Source organism: Berghia stephanieae, chromosome 3 (genome assembly GCF_034508935.2).
Source record: "Berghia stephanieae isolate SIO BIC M18660-M18661 chromosome 3, UCSD_Bste_1.3, whole genome shotgun sequence".
Classification (NCBI taxonomy): Eukaryota; Metazoa; Mollusca; class Gastropoda; order Nudibranchia; family Aeolidiidae; genus Berghia; species Berghia stephanieae.
In genome coordinates this window covers 77,874,024-77,898,008 of record NC_088362.1, presented here as the reverse complement: position 1 = coordinate 77,898,008, position 23,985 = coordinate 77,874,024, and the positions used below count along the sequence as shown (strand labels likewise).

The window sequence follows — 23,985 nt, the reverse complement described above, 5'->3', positions numbered from 1 at the left end:
ATTAGTTTTTTGGAGCAATGATGATGATGACGATGGTGATGTTGATGATAATAATAATAGTAATAATAATAATGATACTACTAATACTACTACTACTACTACTACTACTACTACTACTACTACTACTACTACTACTACTACTACTACTACTACTACTACTACTACTACTACTACTACTACTACTACTACACATGCATGTTTATACAAAAACGTACACATGCACAAAAAAAAAAAAAAAAGATAATATATATTTAAATTAAAAAAAAAACAAAAAAAAAAAAAACTAAACAGAAAACCCCCCAAAAAACCCCATCCAACAACTCCCTCCTTTCCCCCCCCCCCCCCCAAAAAAAAAAAAAAAACCCAGAAAAAAAACAACAAAAAACAAAACAAAAATTATAAAGAAAAGAAAAACAAAACGAAATAGAAAAAAAAAACAACAAAAAACAAACCATAAAAAACCCCCAAAAAAGCAAAACTATCGCTCCCCCCCCCCCCCCCCCTTTAAAAAAAATACAGGGCAAAAAAAAAAAACCCAATAAAATTCCTGTTTCCAGGATCCCAACAACAATATATTATAATGACCTGCCTACGCAAAAACAAACCTTTACGTCACATTAAACATTATCAACCCGCCTACCACCGATCTCATTGATGGGGCTCTATCAATAAGAGATCGTAATATGCGTATGTATTTTTGTCTAATTTGAACTGACTTGGGGCGGGGGGACGAAGGGAGTGGGGCGGGGGGGGGGGGCGATGACGGTAGTGGCGGTGATACTCGTCACGTCATGAGTGTTGTGACTGGGAATCGAAAGTGAGTGGGAAGACTTTTGGTGAGAACTTGGTGTGAGTAAAGATCGTCATTGTCGTTAATCGGCCGTGCGGTATGGGACTTGCGCCATTTAACAGTTTGTAATGTGATATAGTGATTTTCTGTTGTTTCAAGTTAATATCTTGGACACTCTGAATTTAAAGAGATATTACTATCTCTATTGATGAAATTCTGTGCATTATTTTTCTTATCTTGTGCGGCTTTGTTGTCTGGTTGTATGACACCCATATTATTATTTTTAGGTTTCAGTGAGAAAGGTGTCATCTTCTATTTGGACACTATGAGTGGTTCATACTTTAAATACATTTATAGCGCAATATCCTATCTATATGTGATCTGTAGGCCTCGAGTTTAAGTTGGGCGGCGCAATTTGCTTCCTAAGATAAGACTTTTTATTTACATATTCTCATTGAACTCAGGTGTAACAGGTCTGTGTAAAGAAAAGAATGTAATAATAATAGTCTTACAGTAGTCATGAATCCTCTAATCTGTTGCTGCTGGCTAGGCATTTCTTGTAAAGCGTTTTGAGCACATAAACTTGACAATACTCTATATAAAAGGTCCTCTTTGAATGTAACAGTCAGTAAGAGCAAGCTGGACAAGTGCTATTTCAGGCACTTTGACCTTTTCTTTTTCTTTGGAAAGATTTCAACCCTCAATTTAGGACATCATGAGTGATTCATATAATTAAAAAAAACTATTAGGCGTAATATCTCATCGTGTTTGCAACACTTTTCAAGGGGTCCCAAGCCAACAGTAACACTTAACATTTAGGACGAGACGTGACGCCTGTAAAGTGCTATCACAATAATTAGTGTTTACAGAGACAACTCGAGACAAGAGCATTTTCTAAGGACTCAGCCTTGCGCTGTCCACAGCAAGCGGGATTCAATCCAGAGATCTTCGGGTCAGAAGACGAGTGTCCTACCACTACAAGATTACGATATCATAATATGTTTTCTCGATGGATCTACTACCTATAATACCTCTATGAATGCTTAGATATTGGCATTTTGAGTTTAATATATTTTAAAACGAAGAGATAAAAGGCACCGTACATATTATATTTATGTGATGAGATGGTAGACATTGATCTTGGTTTTAAAAAAAGAAAAAAAAAGTTATTACTTCTTTTTACTACCTCATGTTGGATAATAAAGTCAGGATAAACAATATGTTTTTGCAAAGTAATCTTTCATGACCAAATAATCATGATATTATGAGCGATCGAAACTGAGGTAAATTTTACTGAAAAAACAAACAAACTAAAAAATTAAAAAAAAAAAAGAAAAAAAAGAAGAAAAATACAAAATTTAAAAAAAAAAAAATTGACTCCGATATATTCTTTCAGGGGAGACTTGTGTTAAGTTTCTATGTTTCATTTGGGGAAATGAAAACTTCTTTTTGAAGAGATAAAAGCTAAAATATCAGTTTTCTGGTTTGTTTCAGCGTTAAAACCTTTTTTTTTTTTTTTTTGGACATCAAATTCACCCCAAGATAATACAGGTTTAAGGCGATGGGTCACATATTTGTATTTATATCGGATAGCCGACCATTTATTATGGGATTGTAAAAAAAAAAGTTTTAATTTGAAGTGTGGAAAAATAAAGTTGAAATGGCAATGACTCCGACTTAACAACTCGTGTCTTTTTTTAAAAAATGTAAGACATTTAATTATCCCCCCCCCCCTTTCAAAAGAAAAAAAATATCTCCTTCAGTTCTTTCTCTCAAAAATGATATCAACAGAGAATTGTAATATCTTTTTCGTCCCGCTGTTCCATTAAAATGTCAATGTTGGGTTTTCGGTTAAGTACAGTCTGAACCCGGGTGAATATGGTCTGATTATAAGATTTAAAGGCAATTGTCTCTTCGTTCTATAGCTCATGATGATAATGATAATGGGGATGATGATGATGATGGTGATGATGATGATGATGATGATGATGGTGATAATGATGATAAAAATAATAAGAGCTGCCTAAAACTTATAAAACTTTCTCGTAGTCGCACAATCTGGGGGAATTAAACCATAGAAATCAAACTTGAAATGATAATTAAAACTTCAGCAAAGCTCAACTACATACCCTGAAAATGTATATTTATTACTAGATCAGATCTCCAAATGAAAATGTTAGGATTGTTACCACACAATGAAATGTGAATGGTGACCGCAATATCTATTTTTTATCGAAAAAAAAAATCGAAAAAAAAAATCAAATGACCATATTATAAATATCGAAACACAAAGTGAAGTCAAACAAAACACAAAACCGGCAGTTGAGGTTTTCGTTCAAGTTTCAAGATCAAGTTTCCTCTAATTGATTATGTTGTAGGAAGTGGTTGTGGTCTCCTTCCATGTCCTGTACCTGCACCCTGTACCTGTCGCTCAACTGTCCTACTCTATGGGTTTCTAGTTGTTCCCTGTCATATTTTTTCCCTATCGGGTGTCGACATATCAGGATAGATTGTAGCTTTCTATTAAAGATAAGATAAGATATAATTTATTGATCCTGATAATGGAAACTATTCGTCCTTATGTCTAACATCAACATCAATATATTAACAAAGTTGATTATACATTATCAAACATTAATTAATATTATACGAGCCTAATATAGTATTAGATAAAGCATACAGCAGATACAAGCAAAACTGTAAAAATCAGACATGTAGATTTTATAATATAACATTCTCATAGAATTGGTAAATATAGTTTGTAATGTGAATGGAATTTTGCAAATAGATTAGATTAGATTGCACACCAACATGAGGTGATAAAAAAGTAAACAATTGCATTTGAAAGTATAAATGTAACAAATAATGTATACAGAGCACCATGTAAACATTTATTGGGCTATACATGACTTATGCATCTCCATCTTTTACACGCCAACATCTCACTTACTCGAGGAATATTTGTGTAATCATTTGTCTGTCAAGCAGTTGGGATACCAGATTTTATATTTCTTCACTTAATGTTGATCATCCTCAACTCGTTCTTTCCAAAACAATTTCGTTTTTGGAAGAACCTGTCTACTGGCGTTAAGTGTTAAGTTATTGCTCAATGTTCAGACGTATTAGATGTAGAAAAAAAAGAAAAAAAAAATCTATGGTATTTGAAGTCTTGTATATTTGTAATTAATAAGTGGATTCCTGTTATATTATTATTGGCACAAATAATGGTAGGAGAGATCCACCTACATGTCGGAGAGATCCTAATCAGGAAACTGTCTGTATTTGTAGAAGTAGAAGCTATAGAATTGTTTTTCTCCCCACTTCCATCGCACGGGCGATAATTGAAGTCAATATGGCTATATCCACACCGCCTAGCTGTGTCTAACACAAAGGCCATATTAACACCAACCTTAGCTATCATAACCAATCCCATAAATGTTAGGTGCGTAGGAGCACTTAACCGAAATCTAGTAGATCAGTTTGGAAAACCGATCAATTTCAAACAATCAATAATTATTGATATGGAACGAAGTACAAAGTGAGAAACAATCAACAAACACAGTAATGCAACAAAAAATTAATTAGCCACAAAAGCAATGGCGATAATGTTGATGCTGATGATGATGACTGATGATGATGATGATGATGATGATGATGATGATGATGATGATGATGATAATAATAATATTAAATATCAACAATATAATAAACAAAGTCATATTCGAATACTTTGGAATTTTGAGAAATTTCTATTGCTTATAATCGTGACACTCTGTAGTGTGCACATTGTTGACTTTACGTGGTCATAATAACGATACAGCTACTAGATGAAATATTCAGGATAAAGTGTTAAACATGGCTTGATTAAATTGATCCTATATTAAATCAGTGCAAACACTAGGAGATTAAAGCCTCCATTATTCATTCATATCTTGTCGCGCCAGTGAGTCAGCCAGTCCCGGGCAGTCTGGTTGCATTCCCTCAGGTCAGCATTGGTGCAGTGAGGTCCCAGCGAGCATTCGGACAGGATGTGGTCCATGGTCTGTCTGGGGTGACCGCATGGGCATTCAGTGCCCGGTGAGATTTTCCATTTAAAGAGGTTGGTGGCGGTGTTTCCCACCTTTGCTCTCCATTATTTCAAGCTCGAAATCCTTTTCTCTTTTTAAGTAAGCTTATTAAAAAAAAAAAAAAAAAAAAACATGAACGAACCAAATGTGACCCATCGCTTCAAAATGCTGTTGTTAGGGCGATTTAGATGCTGAAAACTGTATTTATAGTCAAAAGGATAATGGGTTAAATTATACATTTTCGTCTGGAAAATTAATAGTGTTTTTAGAGTCATAATTTGGAATAACATATTTCTGATAATTTTAACTTTGAATTCACTCTTTGGTATCTGGCTTATTCATTATGGGAGGCAATGGGTCACGGTTGTTGCTGAGCGGTCTTGATTTTTTCATTTATTTTCCTTCCATTAAATCGATCCAGTCACACGACAGAGGAAGAATTAGACGTAGAAAAATATCATGTCCAGCTTGTTGGTGAGTCAGACAAATTTTTTTCGGCCCAAGTCCAAACATCCACATGCTAATTTCACGTGAAAAAGACACTAGACCGGTCTATATTATTGTTTCATAATCTATCTATCAATGTGTCAACTTGATTTCTATATAAAGTTGACCCTAAAATTATTATTAAAAAAAAAAGCTATATTTCATATAAAAAATGTGCCAATGACAATCAGTATTTAATATAGAAAAAAAATCAGTTTTCAATGCACATTTTTACCTAATATCTATTGTCTGCTTCAAACAGATTGTATTTCCAGCATTTTAAACGTTTAAATCTTGCTTTCATGTCAGAACTAGTCACCATGATATGATTGATTTTCTAGCGACGTGAACCTATTTCCAAGGAGATAACCACAAATGATTGATTAATCAAGAAAGGCAATGGACAACAAGTAGTATTTACTAAATATTTACAGACTTCTTCAAATTCGAAGTCTGTTTAAAATCGATCAAAGGGTCAACATGTTTGGTTATTTCTGCCATCTGACCGGATGTGAAGCGGAAATCGTCTTCTTCCTTTACAAGACAGGGGAGGCTATGCTGGATGCCTCCATCCGTCCCTTTCTTGTGGATGTAGTGTGTCGTGACCTCACACGTGACCTCGTTATGATGTCAAGAGTATGGACGGAGAAGACAGAGCTGTTCGTGAATGGTACGATGGATGTGTGCCGCAATCTAGAAATGTATCCTGCTCTAGAAGCTTCCGTCCAGGAAAGGTAAGTGGCATTGCTTATGGCCGAGTTGTGTGTAATGATATCGCGACATGTGCGCCTTTGTGGTCTTGTGGTACGCCACTCGCCTTCTGATCTGTAAGATCTTGGTTAAAGACCTACTCTAGTGGCGCAAATATGAGAAAAAGACTATTTACTCATTTTCTTTCACTAAACTCAGGTGTAAAACGAGTACCTGACCGGTAACATGGTCGTCTCTTTCGATTATAAAAAAAAATTGTAATAGCGCTAAAAAAAAATGAAAAAAAAATCAACAAAAAAAAAAAAAACAGAACAAATCAAAAGCAAAACAATCTCTCCCAACACCCACTGCTCTATAACCTTGTACTTCACGTACATTGTTGCTGTATGCTTTGTACCCAGTATAAAGCGCTTTGAGCACATTTACTTGAAATTTAGCTACATTGAAGCGTACGTTATTTTTTCTACGAAAGTCATGCTGCAATGAATGTGGTTAATGACCTGAATGGCGTCAATGAGCTAAAATGTATATTTTAATCTGACGCCCATAATCTCTCATTGAGTATCGAGTATCAAGTAAACATGACATATTCCAGTCTCAATAATGCGAACCACCAATTCAATCTGTTCTTATAATGGAGTCAACCAGATGCAAAACAGTAAATTTGACCTGTTAACTGCTGTATCTACTATGGGTAGACTCGTATTTAAAAGTTTGGCCAGGTTTTTAAATACACGTCTTTCCAGAGTAAGGCAGAGACTGTTTAAGTAAAAAAGAAGGAAGAAATATTATTAACTCTTAGTTTTAAATCAATCTTTTAAGTTGCAGTTTCGCAAGTTTTATGGACTTTAAGGAAGTATGTTTATTTATATTCCTGAATAAAACACAAAACGTGAACTCATACTTTTGTCTATAAATTCAATATCTATAAATTCTATACGATACAGTGACCATTTTTCTTACACCGACTTTTTATGTACATCACAAAATTAGAAGAAAAAGTCTTTTTACAGTTTAAAGGAACTTAATATTATGTTGTATCTAGAACACAATTAGCATGCTCTTAGGTTTGAGTTTTAATAAATCAATTTTAGTGTTAGGAAGGTGTGACATTTTGGTAGTGCTCGTTTTTTAAAAAAAATTTTTTTTTGTTATCACGATTCATATCAACAGGTCTGCCAGGTTTCTGATGATTTACCGCATCTTGATTAATATCCCTGCCGCCTTCCTGGGTTTGATGTGTGGGGCCTGGAGTGACCACTCGGGCCGTAAACTCCCAATGATGCTACCCAGTGTTGGTTCCGTGACCGCTGTGTTACTCTACTTAACCAGTCTGGTTGTCCCGCGGCATGGGCTGGCTTTGGTCATGGCAGGAGCCTTGGCTCAGGTTGGTCTCTGGTATTTTAGTTGTTGCTGTTCTTTTTCTTATTGATAATGGTATTGTTGTTGTTGTTGTTGTTGTTGTTGTTGTTGGTGGTGGTGGTGGTGTTCTCGTCGTTGTTTTTATCATGTTGAACCCAAGAGACTTAACCTTTTATACAAAGGAAAATTTCCACTCCCAACCCCTTAAAGATCCTTCTATCCCCCTCCCTCCAAATAAAAAAAAAATCTTCAACCCCTTACCCCAAAAGTCATTGAAGAGAAACACCAAACCCTTACCAAAAAAACAAAACAACCCCTTCCCCCCAAAAAAAAAACCCAACAAAAAACAAAAACAAAAACAAAACAACTGCAAACAAACAAGAATAAAATAAGTTGTAAAATAAAAAACAAAAACAACCAAACAACAACCACAACAAAACCAAAAAAAAAAAAAACCCAAAAAACCCAACCCCCCCCCCCCCCAAAAAAAAAAAAACCAAATAAAACCCAAACAAAAGAGAACGAACAAAAAAAAACAACAAATAACCCAACAAAAAACAAAACAAATAACAACAATTAAAACCCCCCAAAACAATTAAAGATTATTAAGACAGGTTAAGTAACAAAATGTTTCGGTATTATTATTTTTTTCCCCCAACAAATTCGTCATGGAAAAGTTCTTTTACATGATTTTCACCTTCATAATTAATCGTCTTTGCTATGAAAAGTACCCCCCCCCCCCCCCCCCCCCAAAACAAAACAAAAAAAAAAACAAAACAAAACAAAACAAACAAAAAAAAAAACAGAACAAAAACAAAACAAAACAAAAACAACAAAACAAAACAAAAACAAAAAAACCCAACAAATTAATCCCACGGAGCCGGAGTTTATTTAGAGGTTTCTGTAACGTTAAACATATAATACCAATTGCTTGTTACCCTTTAGGTAGGACGCGTATTCCATTGAAAAGTACTTTCGTCAGATCTTTCATGCCCAGCTACACAATTGCTTCTGGCAGGTGGCAAGGGGGGGGGGGTGGGGGTGGTCAGTAACAATCTAAACTTCACCCGGGTCGATCTCGGCCCCTTTGTATGTGAAGTTGGGCTCTACCAATTAAGCTATCGGGACCCAATTTTTGCTATGAAAACAAACTCATATTATTCCCCACCTCCATAAACACCGCTCACCTTGCCGCCTCATTTGATCTTTTGTGCTGCCATGCCAGGCACTGAGTGATAATTGCCATAAGGATGATAACACGAGACGTGAGCTGACCGACCTTGATGTGTCGAAATCTTGATGGATGGAATATCAATGAAAATATTTATGGATCATACTATACTAATCAAGCCTTTTTGATCTTGGAAGCTGGTATGCCGTACTCTAGCAAAACACTCTTTGTAAAAAAGTTGGCCAGAAAACTATAATTCAAATATCAATCGATTAAAACGACTTTCAAATTATCAAAATGTCTCAAACCTAAAATTTATTTGGAGTATTAGTTTTGAAATTGTATGACAAGTAGGAGGGTCAATTTTGATCCTTCATTATTTGAAGTAAAAGTTTTCTGGCCAAAATATAAAAAGTTTGGCCAGAAGATCTGTGATACAAATAGATTGTTTGAAATCAACCCCCGCCTTGTCAAAATGTCCCAAACCAAAAACTTTTTGACATCTTGAAGGCCATTTCGACCATAATATTTTAGAGTTAAAGATTTCTGGCCAAAAATGTAAGTGTTATGCCAGAGTATTGTAATGCTGGCTTTTGATGTTGGGGGGGGAAATGTGATATACAATGGCCGTTTTGAAAAGAGATAAGCTACCAGCCAAAGACGACCGTGAGAAGGATTTCCATATTAGTGGGATGAAGGACATGAAAATAACAGACGAAAGATGGGTAATTTTGTTCTGAGAGTTAGATGGCCAATGATGTAGTGATAGGTCACTTGTATTTAGACCTGGAGGTTCCGGATTAAAATGTTGGTGGAACCTCTAGGGTTATTTTTCACTTTGTCAGATGTTGTCTTAACACAGATTGACTTTCAAATGGAGGTGCATCTAAATTTAAGAGAAAGGCCATCATTATTATATGAGTACATACGCAAGCACTTCATAAATTTACTCATAAAATTTTTAATAATAATGCCGACAATATGTCTGGCAAATACAAGGGTATGCAAGGAATAATATTGAAGATTGGCAAGTATGCATTGTAAATTCCATGTTTTGGTCATTCAATGAATCTCTAGGTAGAGCAGCAGTTGACTACTGTTTAGATGCAATGAGCTTTTAAAAAGAATAGTTCATAAATATTTAGTTTCTTTTCATCATCTACGCATAGATTGGTAGTAATTTTGTCATTCTACATAGATGATGCCAAGGTTCCAAAGAGTGTCAAAGACTAGATGGGAAGCCCATTCAGCGGCCACAATTGCATTACTTGATGATCACGATGAAATAATATCCGGATTGCATCGGCTTTATTATATTGACACGACAGAGAAAAATGAAACAAGTAATCAAGCCATAAATATTTTGAATAAGAGAAGTTTGAATGTGTGGTACGCGTAATGCTATATTTGTGGAATTACTTGCTGGATTCATTTCACAAGATTAGTCAATCACTTCAATACCGCAAAATTAGTTTATTCATGTTGGAAAATGTATGCCTAGCTTATTTTCGGACTTTGTTAAAGTTGCAAGAATACATTTGATCATTTCAAAGAAAATGCAAAAAATAGCATGGTGTTGAAGTTAAGAAAAGCAGAACACGTCTAGAAGAAAACATCATTGAAAAGTGGATAATTTAGAAAGCCTGGAGTCAGGAGACGGTTCGGAATCAAAACATTTTTACTTGTGATTGATACACTTGAGTCAAACCTGGAACAGAGGGTCTCAGTATTCAATGATGTTGTAAAACGTCGTCATTTTAAAGAAAATTAGAAGCCACAGAAGAAGAGATTCGTGAAGGAATGACTGTTTTATGCCAAAATTCTGAAATTGTGGAGATGAATCTTCTGAAGAAGTCAGGCAGTTTTATCAGTATGTTAGACAAAGCCAAGCTACTGGTTGAGATGGACGTGAAGATCATGATATCATGTATATACAGGGTAATATGTAATGATCACGTACAATCAGCACTCCCCAATGTAGAGGTAATTATGAAATTGTTACTTTGTGTAACGGTTGCCAATTGTATCTGGAGAAAAATCTGTTACTCAGCTGAAGAAGATAGTAATGACTTTAGAATGACTAAATGAGGTCCGAATGTCATCAGAGTGAACTAGTCCAAAATCCTTGTCACCTGAAATCTCTCTTTACTCTGAATCTGTTACACACAACTACGTGTGATAGTCTCATTGATAAACTTTGAATTTGTCAAGAGACCCAGAATGATATCTGGGTCTGGACTCTTCATAATGGCATATTTTCGTCGTCTATCTTTGTCTGTCACGTTCTTTGTTGATCTTTTCCAAGTATGGAGATAGGAAGTGAAACTCTATAATTTCTTTCTTCTGCTTTACTAATCTGTGATACCGGTATACCGGCTAAAGATAAATTATGTTTCCTCAGTCGCATGTGCATAGAAGGTGAATAGAACTACGCTGTCTGTCATTTGATCAGTGTCTTTGTTCTGGTAAAGGAAGGAACGACGTGTACCTATTTGTAGGTCTGATAATTCAAATGACTATAGGCTCATTGTTGTAATGGAAATACTCTCAACCAAACTAAACTATCATCCATTACAAGAATGTTGAATTGGACCCATAATTGCGTTCGGCTATTATGTTCAGGTCGGCAGGGCAATAATTTTAGCAATTAATTAAAGTTGAGAAATGAATAAAACTTATTTATTTTAATTTTAAAATGTAATATTCTACCGTTTTTAACTTCTTAATTATGTTTTAGTCTAGGTATCCAGAAACATATTTGACAATAATTATTGGACTCGGAAATGACCCAGTATTTCCATCAAGTCTAAATCCGACACTGCACACATCCATACATCCACACACCCAACCACTTCCCCATTCACTAATGGAAAGGATAAAGTCAATATTACAGGTTTTATGACTCCAGGTATTTTCTCGTAATCAATCATATTGATCACTCTACATCATTGATCTCTAGAGACGGAATGGGGCTATTTCGGTAAATGAGATCCATTCAGATTGTCTAACGCGTAAGGTTTGATCGTGGATATCATTGTCCAATAAAGATTTCGTGTATTAATACAGGCAACAATTAAGATTGGTATAATAATGATATCATTGTAGCGATATGCTGATTCCTAGTTATGGTGATTGTGATGATAGCCATGAAATAATAATGGAATAAAAATTGAAATAATAGAAACACTTTTCTATTGATTTTGAAAAATGGTGAAATGTTTGTCAAAAAATATTCAAGGTATTGATGATTGACGAAAGGCAATAAGAAGAACACTTATATAGCGCAATGTCCACTAAACGTGCTCAAAGTTATTTATAATGGGTCCCTAGCCAACAATTAGCTAACGAGACAAGATGCCTGTAAGGCGATATTCAACAGAGACAACGCTTTTAACGACCGGGTACTCCTCTTATATCTGAATGAGTGGTACTCATTTAACTCCTGAGTTGGATGACAGAATCAAAGAGCCTTTTCCAGGGACTAAACTTTGCGCCACTCAGAGAGGGACTCAAACTTGGTATCTTTTGGTCAAAAGGCTAGTATGGTATGCTATAAGAATAGAACAATTCATGGCAATAAAAAGGTAATATCAATGGTAGAATGATGACAATGATAATATTGTGATGGTGGTGGTGACTGTGATAATGACTAAGGAAGTGATGATGATGATTATAAAGATGGTGATGATGGATTGGCTGATTCTAATGCTGTTTCTGCTGTTGTTGCATGATGATAATGAATTGGTTGTTATTGTAGTTGTTGTTGATGATGATGATGATGATGATGAAGATGATGATGATGATGATGATGATTATGATGATGAGATGCTGATAGTGATGATGATGATGATGATGATGATGATGATGATGATGATGAGGATGATGATGATGTTTTGTCTACTACCACAGGGCATTTTGGGAAAGAGTTCAGTGATCACCATGGCCGTGAACAGCTATATCGTAGACAACACGCACAGAGACGACAGGACCAGAAAACTGGGCAAACTGTTAGCTATGAATTTCTTTGGGTTATTTTTTGGTGAGTTTTAGTGTTTTCAGTATTTATATGTGGGGTTTTCAAAGTTTCTCTAATCGGATTTTATGTCTTATCATTCTCACAAAAAAATAAATAAAATAAATAGAAGGTTACCATTCCTTATTCGCCGAATAACTCCTTAATCACACCACAGTTATTATTGTCTTGGTGAAAACACTTTGATTTGGAGTTTTGACCAAGAATGTATTATCATTATAATGACAGATTATGATTTACATGCTTGCTACCCTTGGACAAGACGCTCGTCTATCGCAAGGTATTTACAACTCGATTTGACATACCGAGCTTCCCTCTTACTGCTGGGTGGACAGAGGGGTTCAGAAAAAAACGAAAACAACTTCAACATCAGCTTCGATCGATACGAATAATTTTGCTGGCTATTACGCCAAATCTCAGCCACCTCAGCTATTGGCAACATGGCGCTCCCTCATAAACATCATCTATACTAATCTAGAGATTGCTTATAAATCAACCCAGGTATACACATTTGCAGGTCAAATAATGTAAATCGTTTCGCACTCGTGATGTTATTGAAATACTCTCAAACCAACGCACAATATTGTCCATTATAACAATGTCAAATCAAGACCTTAATTGTGTTCGGTTATCAGTCCTGCTTATAAGTGTACTTAGTAAACTGTAAACTACCATGCTCTATATGAAATTCTGAAGTTTTAACATTTTTTTTTAGATTACGATAATGAATATGCACCCAGATATGGCCTATTCCTCACGTTTATCACCGTGCTCAATGCGTATCATATAGCTTCATTTATTGTCACATTAAGTTTTTGTGAAAAACAAACTGGAAGATGTATTTATCATGATCTTTGATACTTATTTATATCGTTATTTGTTATACGAAACGTGTGACATCAATACTTGCTACTGGGTGATTATGATGCTAATGTATTCCACCGGATGCAATATTAGACTCAGCTTCACACACGCATATAATATATATATATATATATATATATATATATATATATATATATATATAAGAATGATATTTTTCACGGCACAACAGGACTGTTCCCCCCCCCCCACCCCATCATCTTATTCACTCTCACTTTTAAAATTGTAACCGTTTTCTAGTTCTTCCTCTCATTTTCTTTCCTTCCATTTCCTTGATTGCTAAATAAAGAGTATTTCTATAAATTCACCATGCACAAGGTACTACCCAACGCTTCCTTTATTCCCCTGCCCAGCCAGATAGAACCAGATTGTAAATCCTGGACCTGTTAGATGGTATAATCAGTTCAGTGAAATATGATGGTTTCCAGCCAGAAATCGGATTAGATAAACTCTTGGATTTAATTGAATTGAACATACTCGAACTCTTCTAATATTTGTTACTTTGTTTGAGTCGAGTAGATTAATGAATGCAGATTAAAACTCGGAGGTCAGAATTTTTTTTTTTGCAGTTCTATACATAACAAAGCTGAGCCCCCAACAACACAATTAATTTTTGAACACTTTTTCACTTTGATTTCCGCACTAATCAGATTTACAGATTATGAAAATTAACAATTTTATATTCTATTTTTCTCTCTCCATTTTGGACAGGTTCCCTTCTGTCGGGGACATTACAAGACTTGTCGAACCTACAAATGACACTTCTAGTTGTCTCCATGTTCCACGGGCTATCAGTCGTAATCGTGGGCATTTTTGTCAGTGACGAAACGCAGTGTGCCAGAATGGCACCCAGTGAATGTGAAAAGATGAAGAAGGACGAGGCGAAATATGGCTTACTCAGGTACCTTCCCATTTGAATACTACTACTACTGCTACTACTACTACTACTACTACTACTACTACTACTACTACTACTACTACTACTACTACTACTACTACTACTACTACTACTACTACTACTACTACTACTACTACTACTACTACTACTACTACTACTAGTAAATTATTATCTTCATGTATTTAATCGAGAGGAAAAAATCCTAATTTCGACAATGCTGAAACAGGAGAAAATTTTTTTTCCATGTATTCCAAGTTCAGCAGTAACTGTGAGTTGCAGGTGTGTTTCAAATTAAATTTGATCGTCTTTTTCTTTTTCGTGTTTCTTTTAGTTTACACGGTATAAAGGAATCTCTCTACGTCCTGGTCAAGCCAAGACCCCACGGAGCTCGTCTTATAGTAGTTGTTGCCTTCCTTGCTATGGTTATACATCAAACCTGTAAGGTTGGAGAACAAGATATCACTGTCCTTTTTGTACAGGTAAACTAGTCTTTAGGTTAAAACAGTAACTCCACCACTACCACCACTACCACCACTACCATCACCATCATCATCATCATCATCATCATCATCATCATCATCATCATCATCATCATCATCATCATCATCAAAAACAACTTCAACAACAACAACTACTACTACTGCTACTACTACAACTACTACTACTACTACTACTACTACTACTACTACTACTACTACTACTACTACTACTACTACTACTACCACCATCACCACCACTACCACTACTACCACCACTACTACTACTACTACTACTACTACTACTACTACTACTACTACTACTACTACTACTTATTAACAGCCATTTTAAATGTTATATTACAGAGACCCCCATTATCGTGGCCTCCGTCTGGCTATGGCTACTTACTATCACTGGATTACGCCGTCATGGGTGGTTGCCTTCTCTTGCTACTCCCAATCATGTCACGTGGTATTCGAATGAGTGACGTCACCATTGTCATGGTGGGACTTTGTTTCAAACTAGTGAGAACCCTTTGGGCGGGCTTCTGTACGGAAACATGGATGGTTTACACATCGGTGGGAATTGGGGCCATGGCTGGAGTCATCACATCTGCTTTGAGGTAAAGTCATGAAGCTATAAAAATTACACACAATGCGATATCAACTACATCAGCCCAAAGCGCTTCGCAACAGCATATTTAATTTACCCTAATTCACATTTTAAAAAAATAATTCCGTTTTCTTATCTTTTAAATGTTGTTGATAATATGATGTAGTATTTTTTTTAAAATGATATATATTGCATGCCATCCTTTATTGAGCTCCTAGAGCTATATTGTATGGGGCAGGCGCTATATTGTTATTATTATTATTATTATTATTATTATTATTATTATTATTATTGTTGTTGTTGTTGTTGTTGTTGTTGTTGTTATTATTATCATCATCATCATCATTATTATTATTATTATTATTTTTATTATTATTATTATTATTATTATTATTATTATTATTATTATTATTATTATTATTATTATTATTATTATATTATTATTATTATTATTATTATTATTATTATTATTATTATTATTATTATTATTATTATTAAGGAGCCCCATTAACAGCAGCATTTAGAATGTAGGACGTAATTGACGTCTATTAGGAACCATAACATTATTTTTTCGACGGGCACAAAACAATTACCCACCAAATACACATTTCACAATACGAACGGTGATGCCAGTAAATAATATTCTCCCAGGACCCAACTCTACGCCGCTGGCATCGGAATCGGGACTCGGAAGTTAGACCCGACTGGCCAGAAGCCTGGTTCGACATATGTAGTTTGTCATTTATGAATACAACATTTGTACACGTATTAAACAAACAATTAAAAAATATTCTATCCCACAAATTGCCAAAATAAAATTCTATTGTTAAATTCTAAAAAGAATAACATATTCTAATATATTACTTTTTGTCAGTTTTTCGTTCATGAATATCACACCAAAACCAACCCAAACATCGTGAACATCAAAGCCTCCACGTATCCAGTTTCCAAGTCTGATATATCAAATTGTTACATCTTTGTTGTAATTGGGAAATTACAAACACACAATCAAAAAGAAACCAAACTATAAACAATAACAACACATGAAAAAAAAAACGAAACAAAACAAGAACAAAACCACCCAACAAAACAGCACCAAAAAAACCCAAAAGAATTCAACAACAACAAAAAAACAACAAAAAAAAAACAAAAAACAAAAAACAAAACAAAACCAAAAAAAAAAAAAAAAAAAAAAAATTAGAAAAAAAAGCAACCCGCCCCCAAAATAAAAGACATAATAAACAACAACAACAACAAAAAATACAAAAACAAAGAAATCAAAAGCCCCCCCCCTCCCCCCCCCCCCATCTCCTAATAAAATGTTCTCCATTTCAACACTTATAGATAACCCATAATTTCCTGTCGGCAATCAGACTTGTAATATGTAGTTAGATTAAAATCATAATGGCAGATCATTTTATGTCGGTTACAAAAATAAAATGATCATAGCGATCTAAAAGATACCAGATTTGATCAAAGAGCTTTACGAGTGGCCCTAACACAACAGCAACACTTAAATAATATCGGACGAGACATGATACCTGTTTGTGGTATTCCAACTTATTTTATACTGAGACAACGCTGTTATCGGCCTGACACTCCTTTTTCACCTGAGTGCGATGAGTAAATATACTCATCTTCTCAACGTCCATCCACAACGCGGGAGTCGGACCATGGATCAAAATGCCATAAACAGAATTACATATCATAATATGACCACAAAGCCACAGTGTCGAGGACTGACTTTGAAGAAATTACGTAGCTTTAGCACATTCGCCATTACTGCTATTCCACTATTTAGTATTATCAGTAAATCACAACCACAATCGAATGTTAAAAGAACTATACATATTATAAATGTAACCCACCGCTCGAATCGGTATTATGACGGGGTGTTAGCTACCCAAAAGTATTTTAATAATTAAAATCATACCGATAAGTAATGAACTGTACGCTTAAATTTATTGAACGAAGACAAATAATGTGGACATTTCTGTTCCCGTTCAAGAAATTGAAGCTTACATTTAGTTACTTATCGGTATTTTTTTCTTCGAGCATCAAGCCTCATCATTTTTATTATCCCGTATTCATCTAGATAGTTAAAATCATGAAAATTGTGTTAATTTTAAGTTTTATTGAAGACAATAGAGATGGTGTCTGAAATAGTCTTAAGAAAATATATCCCATTTCTTGTCATTTTTACTTTAAAATCACATTTTGGCTCCTGGTTTACCTCAATATAAACCGTTTTGAGACGATATATAACATATTTTATACAAAAATATCCTCAGGTCATTGCTAAGCAAATCTGTGGAAGATGACGAGACAGGGAAAGTTTTTGCCTTGGCATCCAGTGGCGAAACGTTAGCCAAGCTACTGGGGTCTGTGCTCTTCATCAACATATACGCGGCATCCCTTGGTATTTGGCCCGGTTTGGCTTACATGTGTACTGGGGCTGTATACATTCTGTTACTGGTGTTGATGGTAAAGGTTTATTTGTTAATGTTGACAATAGTGTTGATAATATCCATCGAAGTAGAATGATAATGAGATGAAGATGATGATGATGATGATGATGATGATGATGATGATGATGATGATGATGATGATGATGAAGATGATGATGATGATGATGATGATGATGATGATGATGATGATGATGGTGTTGATTAGGACGATGATGTCGATGATGATAGTGATTCGTATTACATAAGTTGAATTATTTTAAAAATTCATGTATCAAATCAAGAATATCAGATAAAACTGATTTATCAAATATTAAATTACGATACTAAGTAAGATTTGTTTATAGATATCGGAGGAAGTTTATAATAATATACAAAAATAGTTACTCACCCAAATAAAAAAAAATCATGAATAAATTGTTAAAAACATAATCATGAAAAAAACCCTCTTATTCTGTAATTTTTTTCCTTTTCTTTGCAGGTTTGGCTTTACAGAGAAGAGAAAGTTATTACCCAAGTCAATTTTATGCACGATTTTACTCGAAAGTTACCTGACAAGACAAAACGACCCATTCCTGTCATCAAAGAGCCTGGAGACAAAAGTAAATCGGACGAAACTTTTAGTTTGCTCCCTCTATGTTCAAGTTCTGGTGACCTGATTGATTCGTATGTTAAAGCAAAGGACTGGAATCAGTTGCCGGAATGACCATGTGGATTAAAGGCTGAATGAAGTTCACGTCACTTGGCTCTTTGTTAATGGTTTTAGACCGCCAGTTGGGTGATTGGTTCTCACGAAATTATCTCAATCAGACTATAAACGTTAATGGTTACAAATAGTTGTGTGAGTTAGTATGATCCTTCTGGCGGACAGAGCTAGTGAGAATTTCACTTCAACGCATACCATCAATAGACCTTAAGATAAACCGCGCCAAACTGGAATTTTGTCGGATGGCACCAAATAGAATTTAAAGTTAAAATGATAAAAAATATGAAATTTTGGGTTTATCTACTTTTTGAAATTATACTAAATCTATAAATAATAAATGAGGAGATGCCACGGGTTAATCATACTCAATGCGCTTCAAAATGTTTCATTTATCCCCCCCCCCCAGCAGTTCATATAATGATTTTTTTAAAAACGTTTTTTTTTTATTTCTTCATTTTCAAAACCCTATACTTTTCCTCATTCTGGTCGTTTTGACTTTAAAGTTCATGCTTTCGGCATAGGACATTCCAAAATGATACCAGATTGGCGAGATGGGTTGCAAATATTATTTCTCCAAAGATGACATTGTTGATTAACTGATCATGATATACGATTTTTGACCGATAATTATGATCGGGAATTATATTGACCCTAGAGCCAAAAGACCGAGTCTCCGGGGTCTTTCTTCGAGGACAATAAATTACCGATTTCGGTTAAAAATCGTATTACAATAGCTTATTCTCATATCTAAGAAAATTTAAGAATATAAAAAGGTAAAATCGAATGAAATGTAACACCATGTATTACCACGACATCAATCGGTCACTTTTTATGAGACCCTTATTTTAATCAGTTAACTGGCGTTCTATGGTAAAACACGTATTTTTAAAATTTGGCTAGAAAACTCGTCCTCTAAATATTGATCAAAACCCCTTAAACCTGGGTAGTATTTCGCGAAGTCCCAAGTTTGAAAGTTTTTGCCTAAATGAGGGTCATTTAAATCGATTGATATTTGAAGGACGAGTTTTCTGGCCAAATTTTTGAATACGATTATTTCCATAGTAGGGCAGTTAACTGGTTAATAAAGACAAAGAGAGAAGGAGGTGTTATAATGTTTATGTCACAGATAACCACCATTTCTACATCCTAATTCCTTTTGTTGTCTTCAAGAAGTGTTTATCTCATAGTTGTCATGTTGTAATAAAGTTTATCATGATTATCATGGAGATATTGTTTTTTCTTTCTTCTGAATTTTTGTTTGTTTAAATGAGACACATTTGCAACTGAGCAGGCGTCTAAGAGAATTTTACACCAGCGCCTTTGGTGTGAATAAAAAAAATCATATAGATATTGTTGTTACATGAGATATGATGTTGCCAAATGAAATACTCTTCAGTCGTTCTCAAAGAAACGTTCTATAATCTTATCATATTTCTCAAAAGTCATGAACTTTTCTATAGCGCCATTTCCAAAACGATGTACTCAATGCGCTTTACAAGGAGTCCAAAGCCAAATTAATATGCAAGACGAGACATAACGCCTATTAAGGTTTTTTTTCGGACAGAGACAAAGCTGTCACCGACCAGGTACTCAATTTACACATGTATATGGTGAGAAAATTTGAGTAAAGAGCGTATGGCGGTCTGGAACCATGGACTCTCAGGTCCGAAAGCGAGAGTCACGTCACAAGACCACAAATGAATACTTGAAAGAAGTTTTAATCAGGAGCCACTGGTCTAGTCATGATTAAAAAAGAAAATCGATCGATCAAATAACAAAGGCCATAAAAAGGCCACTGTATATTCTTTAGATATGCTGTTATGGTCTGATGAGAGCTCAAGAGCTAACTCGAGTACTTTTATAAAATAAATATATGAGAAATAACCCGCCCCCCCCCCCCCCCATAATTTACTAGTTACTTTTAAAAAAAAATCTCGAGTAGTTTAAAGTGATATGAATAGAAAGGTGAATTGTAATATACTGATTTTTCTTATAAATGAATTAATATTGATCACAGTTACAAATGAATAAATGATGGTTACATACCTTTTGCGATCGTAATGGGATGATGATAATGATGTTATGTGCGGACTCGTGGAGTTTTTTTGTTTTTTTTTAACTTCCAATTTGAGAGTAGTTGCATGTATTTCCGACAGCCCTAGGCTTGATAAATTCTTGATGGTTTTCTCTCTGGTCAAGTTGAGGTCACGATAAAGTAGTTTGGTGGCAAAGGAAGCTCCGGCGTCTTGATGGCAGAAATAAAAGATAATGAAGGGCTCCACAAAGTCCCGAGAGTAAGATATAAATCTCGAAAATATAAATGATATGAAGGAGCGTATTATTACGGCCGTCAAGGCATGCGTTTTAGAGAAAAGTGAATAATGGAGATTAAATCAATCAATTTTTATAATAAGTGACAAGATTAAAAGAAAAGTATTCACTAATTTGATATGAATTCACAGAGAAGGCTATAATAGGAATGATAATCTAACAGAAAGTACCGTTTTTCTAAGCCTACCGAAATATACACTGGAGTAAGATTAACTCCGTTCTTATATTTGCATAACAAAAATAACAAAATTGAAAAAAAAATCAGTTTTATGTGATAATTGTTACTTTAAATATCTCACTTATAAATAATTACTAAAACACATGGATAAGATTGCACATTCTTTAAAAACCCTCACAAAAGGGCCTTTGCCACTCAGGATCGAGTCAATGAGGAAAGCTCCAATTCGCCTATTACCTATTCGCTCGGCATCTCGTCTTTAACAAAGTCAAATGATCTTGAGCTTGTTCAATGACTGAATTAGTGAGAATAACTGCAAAACCGTGGCTGTGAAAGATAAGTACCTGGTTAATGACAGTCATATTCTAAGATTATTAGAACAAAGAAACGATATAATCTTCACAATTAAAGCCCGTTAAGCGATGCAACATTAACACAGAGAGCAGTATTAGATACAGTTCCACCGTCTTCCATGTCTGGCCAACAACTCGTCAAAAGGTGGTCAACATTCATAGATCTTCTCGAAGCCTCTTTCCAGACTAGCACCAATTGTCTGCACTGGCCGACATTATATTCTTATATTATTGCCTTTTCGATTTTTAGATAGAATTTTCAGGCCCTACTAAAAGCCGTCCGGAGCCTTCCGACGCCCCAGGAGAGTCTATCGGAGGTCATCTAAAGCATTCTCAAGCCATCCGGAGGCCCTCAGACCGGTACGAACCTTTCCAGAGGTCTTCCGCCTTCCGAAAGCTCCTCAAATTACGCCGGACGGTAATACTAAAAGTCGTCCGGCGTAATTTGAGGAGTTTTCGGAAGGCGGAAGACTTCTGGAAAGATTCGTACACGTTTGAGGGCCTCTGGATGGCTTGAGAATGCTTTAGATGACCTCCGAACGGCCTCCCTGGGCCGCCGGACGGCTCCGGGCGGCTTTTAGTATTACTAATTGCCGTCTGGAGCCGCCCGGCGTAATTTGAGGAGCTTTCGGAAGGCGAAAGACTTCTGGAAAGGTTTGTACAGGTCTGAGGGCCTCCGGGTGGCTTGAGAATGCTTAAGATGACATCCAGACGGCTCTCCTGGGGCGCCGGACTGCTCCAGACGGCTCCTGACGGCTCCGGACGGCTTTTAGTAGGAACCGAATTTTCTTCAAAATATCTTGAAATGAGGAAAAGGAACATAAACTATTTATTACCCTGTGTTTTTTTAAAGCAAGGAACATAAATATAAATCAAATATCTCGTTATATCAGCCAAGTAAAGATGTCTGGACCTCTAACCTTTATTAAAGAATTACAACATTACAACGCACTCACCGATACCCCCCCCCCCCCACACACACACACACCCCAAAAGTGTCTGAGATGAAATATGATTAAGGACTATCACTCTATAAACCGAAAATGTATAAGTACTATTATTATTTGCATACACAGCATTTATGACTTGAACCAGTTTTGTCATTCGCCAGGATAATATTTCTTTTTCTATATTGAGTATAAGTTTAACAAGAGGATTTCAAATAAAAACCAATCTTGCAAGAAATATGCAGGAGGCCCAAGTATTTTTGATCAGATCAGATCATATCGTGTATTTTACAAAGGTTCCTAAAATAGCATCGTATATTCTTAATATGTAAATGCCGATTTTTTAAGGGGAAGGGGGGGGGGGGGGGGATAAGATCAATAAGGTATTATCATGTCTACTTTAGTGAGGGTCTTGATAGTTTAGTTGGTAGAACACTCGCTTCACTTGCAAAAAGACTGAGACCCAGACTGACCAGCCTATCCACCCAACAATGCGTGGGTAGCTGGATCTATTAGATATCTGAAAAAAGTACTTTGTGATAGATTAGTGGCCTATACAAGAATAGCAAGCAACTGCTATTGTCCATTTCACGCTATAGAAATCGGGATAGACTTCGGCTCTATGGGCTAGTTTTAAAAAAATCCAATCATTACCACTTTTTATTTTAACTTGAGGGATAGATTAGACGGCTATGAAAAGCACACACAACAAAAGACCCGTTTTTATAGTTGGTGATATTGGTTGGTTTAGTTAATTATTAAGAGCCTAAGATTATGATTCTCATTATTGTTAATACAAAAAAAAAACGTCACTATTCCCTAAGTATTTGAAATTAAACTGTTTGAGAAAATTTCATTCCACTTACAATTTTTTTGCCATTTTGTGGTAAAGCAAATTCTTTTTAAAAATTGTTCAATGAGGAAAGAAATACCTTATGGCGTGCAAGTGAACCGCATTGACATCTTTTATTCTCTAACCAAAACATCTTAATCATCTCAACTCTACAAAATATTCGGGAACATGTTTGGAAACACGTAAGATTTATTTCTATGGGTTCTACCAATACCTTTCCTATTACAAAAAAAAAAAAAAACAACAACAAAAAACGGCAGATCTAACTGAATTCATCACGAAAGGAATGTTGACTTTGATGAAGTCGTGGTCAAACGGTGAAATGATGGCTGAGAAAACCAACAGAAAGGGTTAAACCAAAGTAGGCCAAAAGAATCCCCCCCCCCCCCTTTAAAAAAAAATTACTCAAAAGAAAAAAAAAAAGCTTTTGCTCATCGACTCACATGCGTGTAAACAGCACGTTTTCAACTTTCACAGCTGATCCACTGTGATTCATGGTTATGAAAAGTTTAAATGATTGTTTAAATAAACAACAAAGTTGCAACGTTATACGTGTAGAAAATTCCATTACATAGAAACGACTTTGATAAAATCCAAGCACAGAATGGTTAAAAACAACAGGAAACACTCAATACACAGTTGGAATTTTGAAACCGGCTAGAC

The 23,985-nt window shown here is 35.3% G+C and overlaps 1 protein-coding gene across 4 annotated transcripts; it reads left to right on the top strand.

The window, feature by feature from the left end:
• The first annotated feature begins 833 nt into the window (after window positions 1-833).
• On the top strand, window positions 834-19,886 carry LOC144968507 (lysosomal proton-coupled steroid conjugate and bile acid symporter SLC46A3-like). 4 transcript variants are annotated; one of them, XR_013644597.1, is made up of 10 exons: window positions 852-887; window positions 5,606-6,077; window positions 7,228-7,441; window positions 12,497-12,626; window positions 14,214-14,403; window positions 14,732-14,879; window positions 15,243-15,499; window positions 17,781-17,973; window positions 18,436-19,512; window positions 19,685-19,886. XR_013644597.1 is itself a non-coding variant. In XM_078906956.1 (9 exons), exons 2-9 carry the CDS (start codon window positions 5,824-5,826, stop codon window positions 18,658-18,660), a joined length of 1,611 nt encoding a protein of 536 aa, XP_078763082.1. In that variant the 5' UTR covers window positions 834-915; window positions 5,606-5,823; the 3' UTR covers window positions 18,661-19,886. The 4 variants fall into 4 exon arrangements, 2 of the variants coding, with proteins under 2 accessions (XP_078763082.1, XP_078763083.1); XR_013644596.1 differs by having other exon boundaries at window positions 871-915; XM_078906956.1 differs by having other exon boundaries at window positions 834-915; window positions 18,436-19,886.
• The last annotated feature ends 4,099 nt before the right edge of the window (window positions 19,887-23,985 follow it).

What these genes read in the sequence shown, in the direction of transcription:
- LOC144968507 (XM_078906956.1), top strand. Translation starts at nt 5,824, where the DNA reads ATGTTTGGTTATTTCTGCCATCTGACCGGATGTGAAGCGGAAATCGTC. An exon ending in GCGAAATATGGCTTACTCAG is followed by an intron (nt 14,404 to 14,731) that starts GTACCTTCCCAT and finishes TGTTTCTTTTAG; the next exon opens with TTTACACGGTATAAAGGAAT. An exon ending in GTCATCACATCTGCTTTGAG is followed by an intron (nt 15,500 to 17,780) that starts GTAAAGTCATGA and finishes AAATATCCTCAG; the next exon opens with GTCATTGCTAAGCAAATCTG.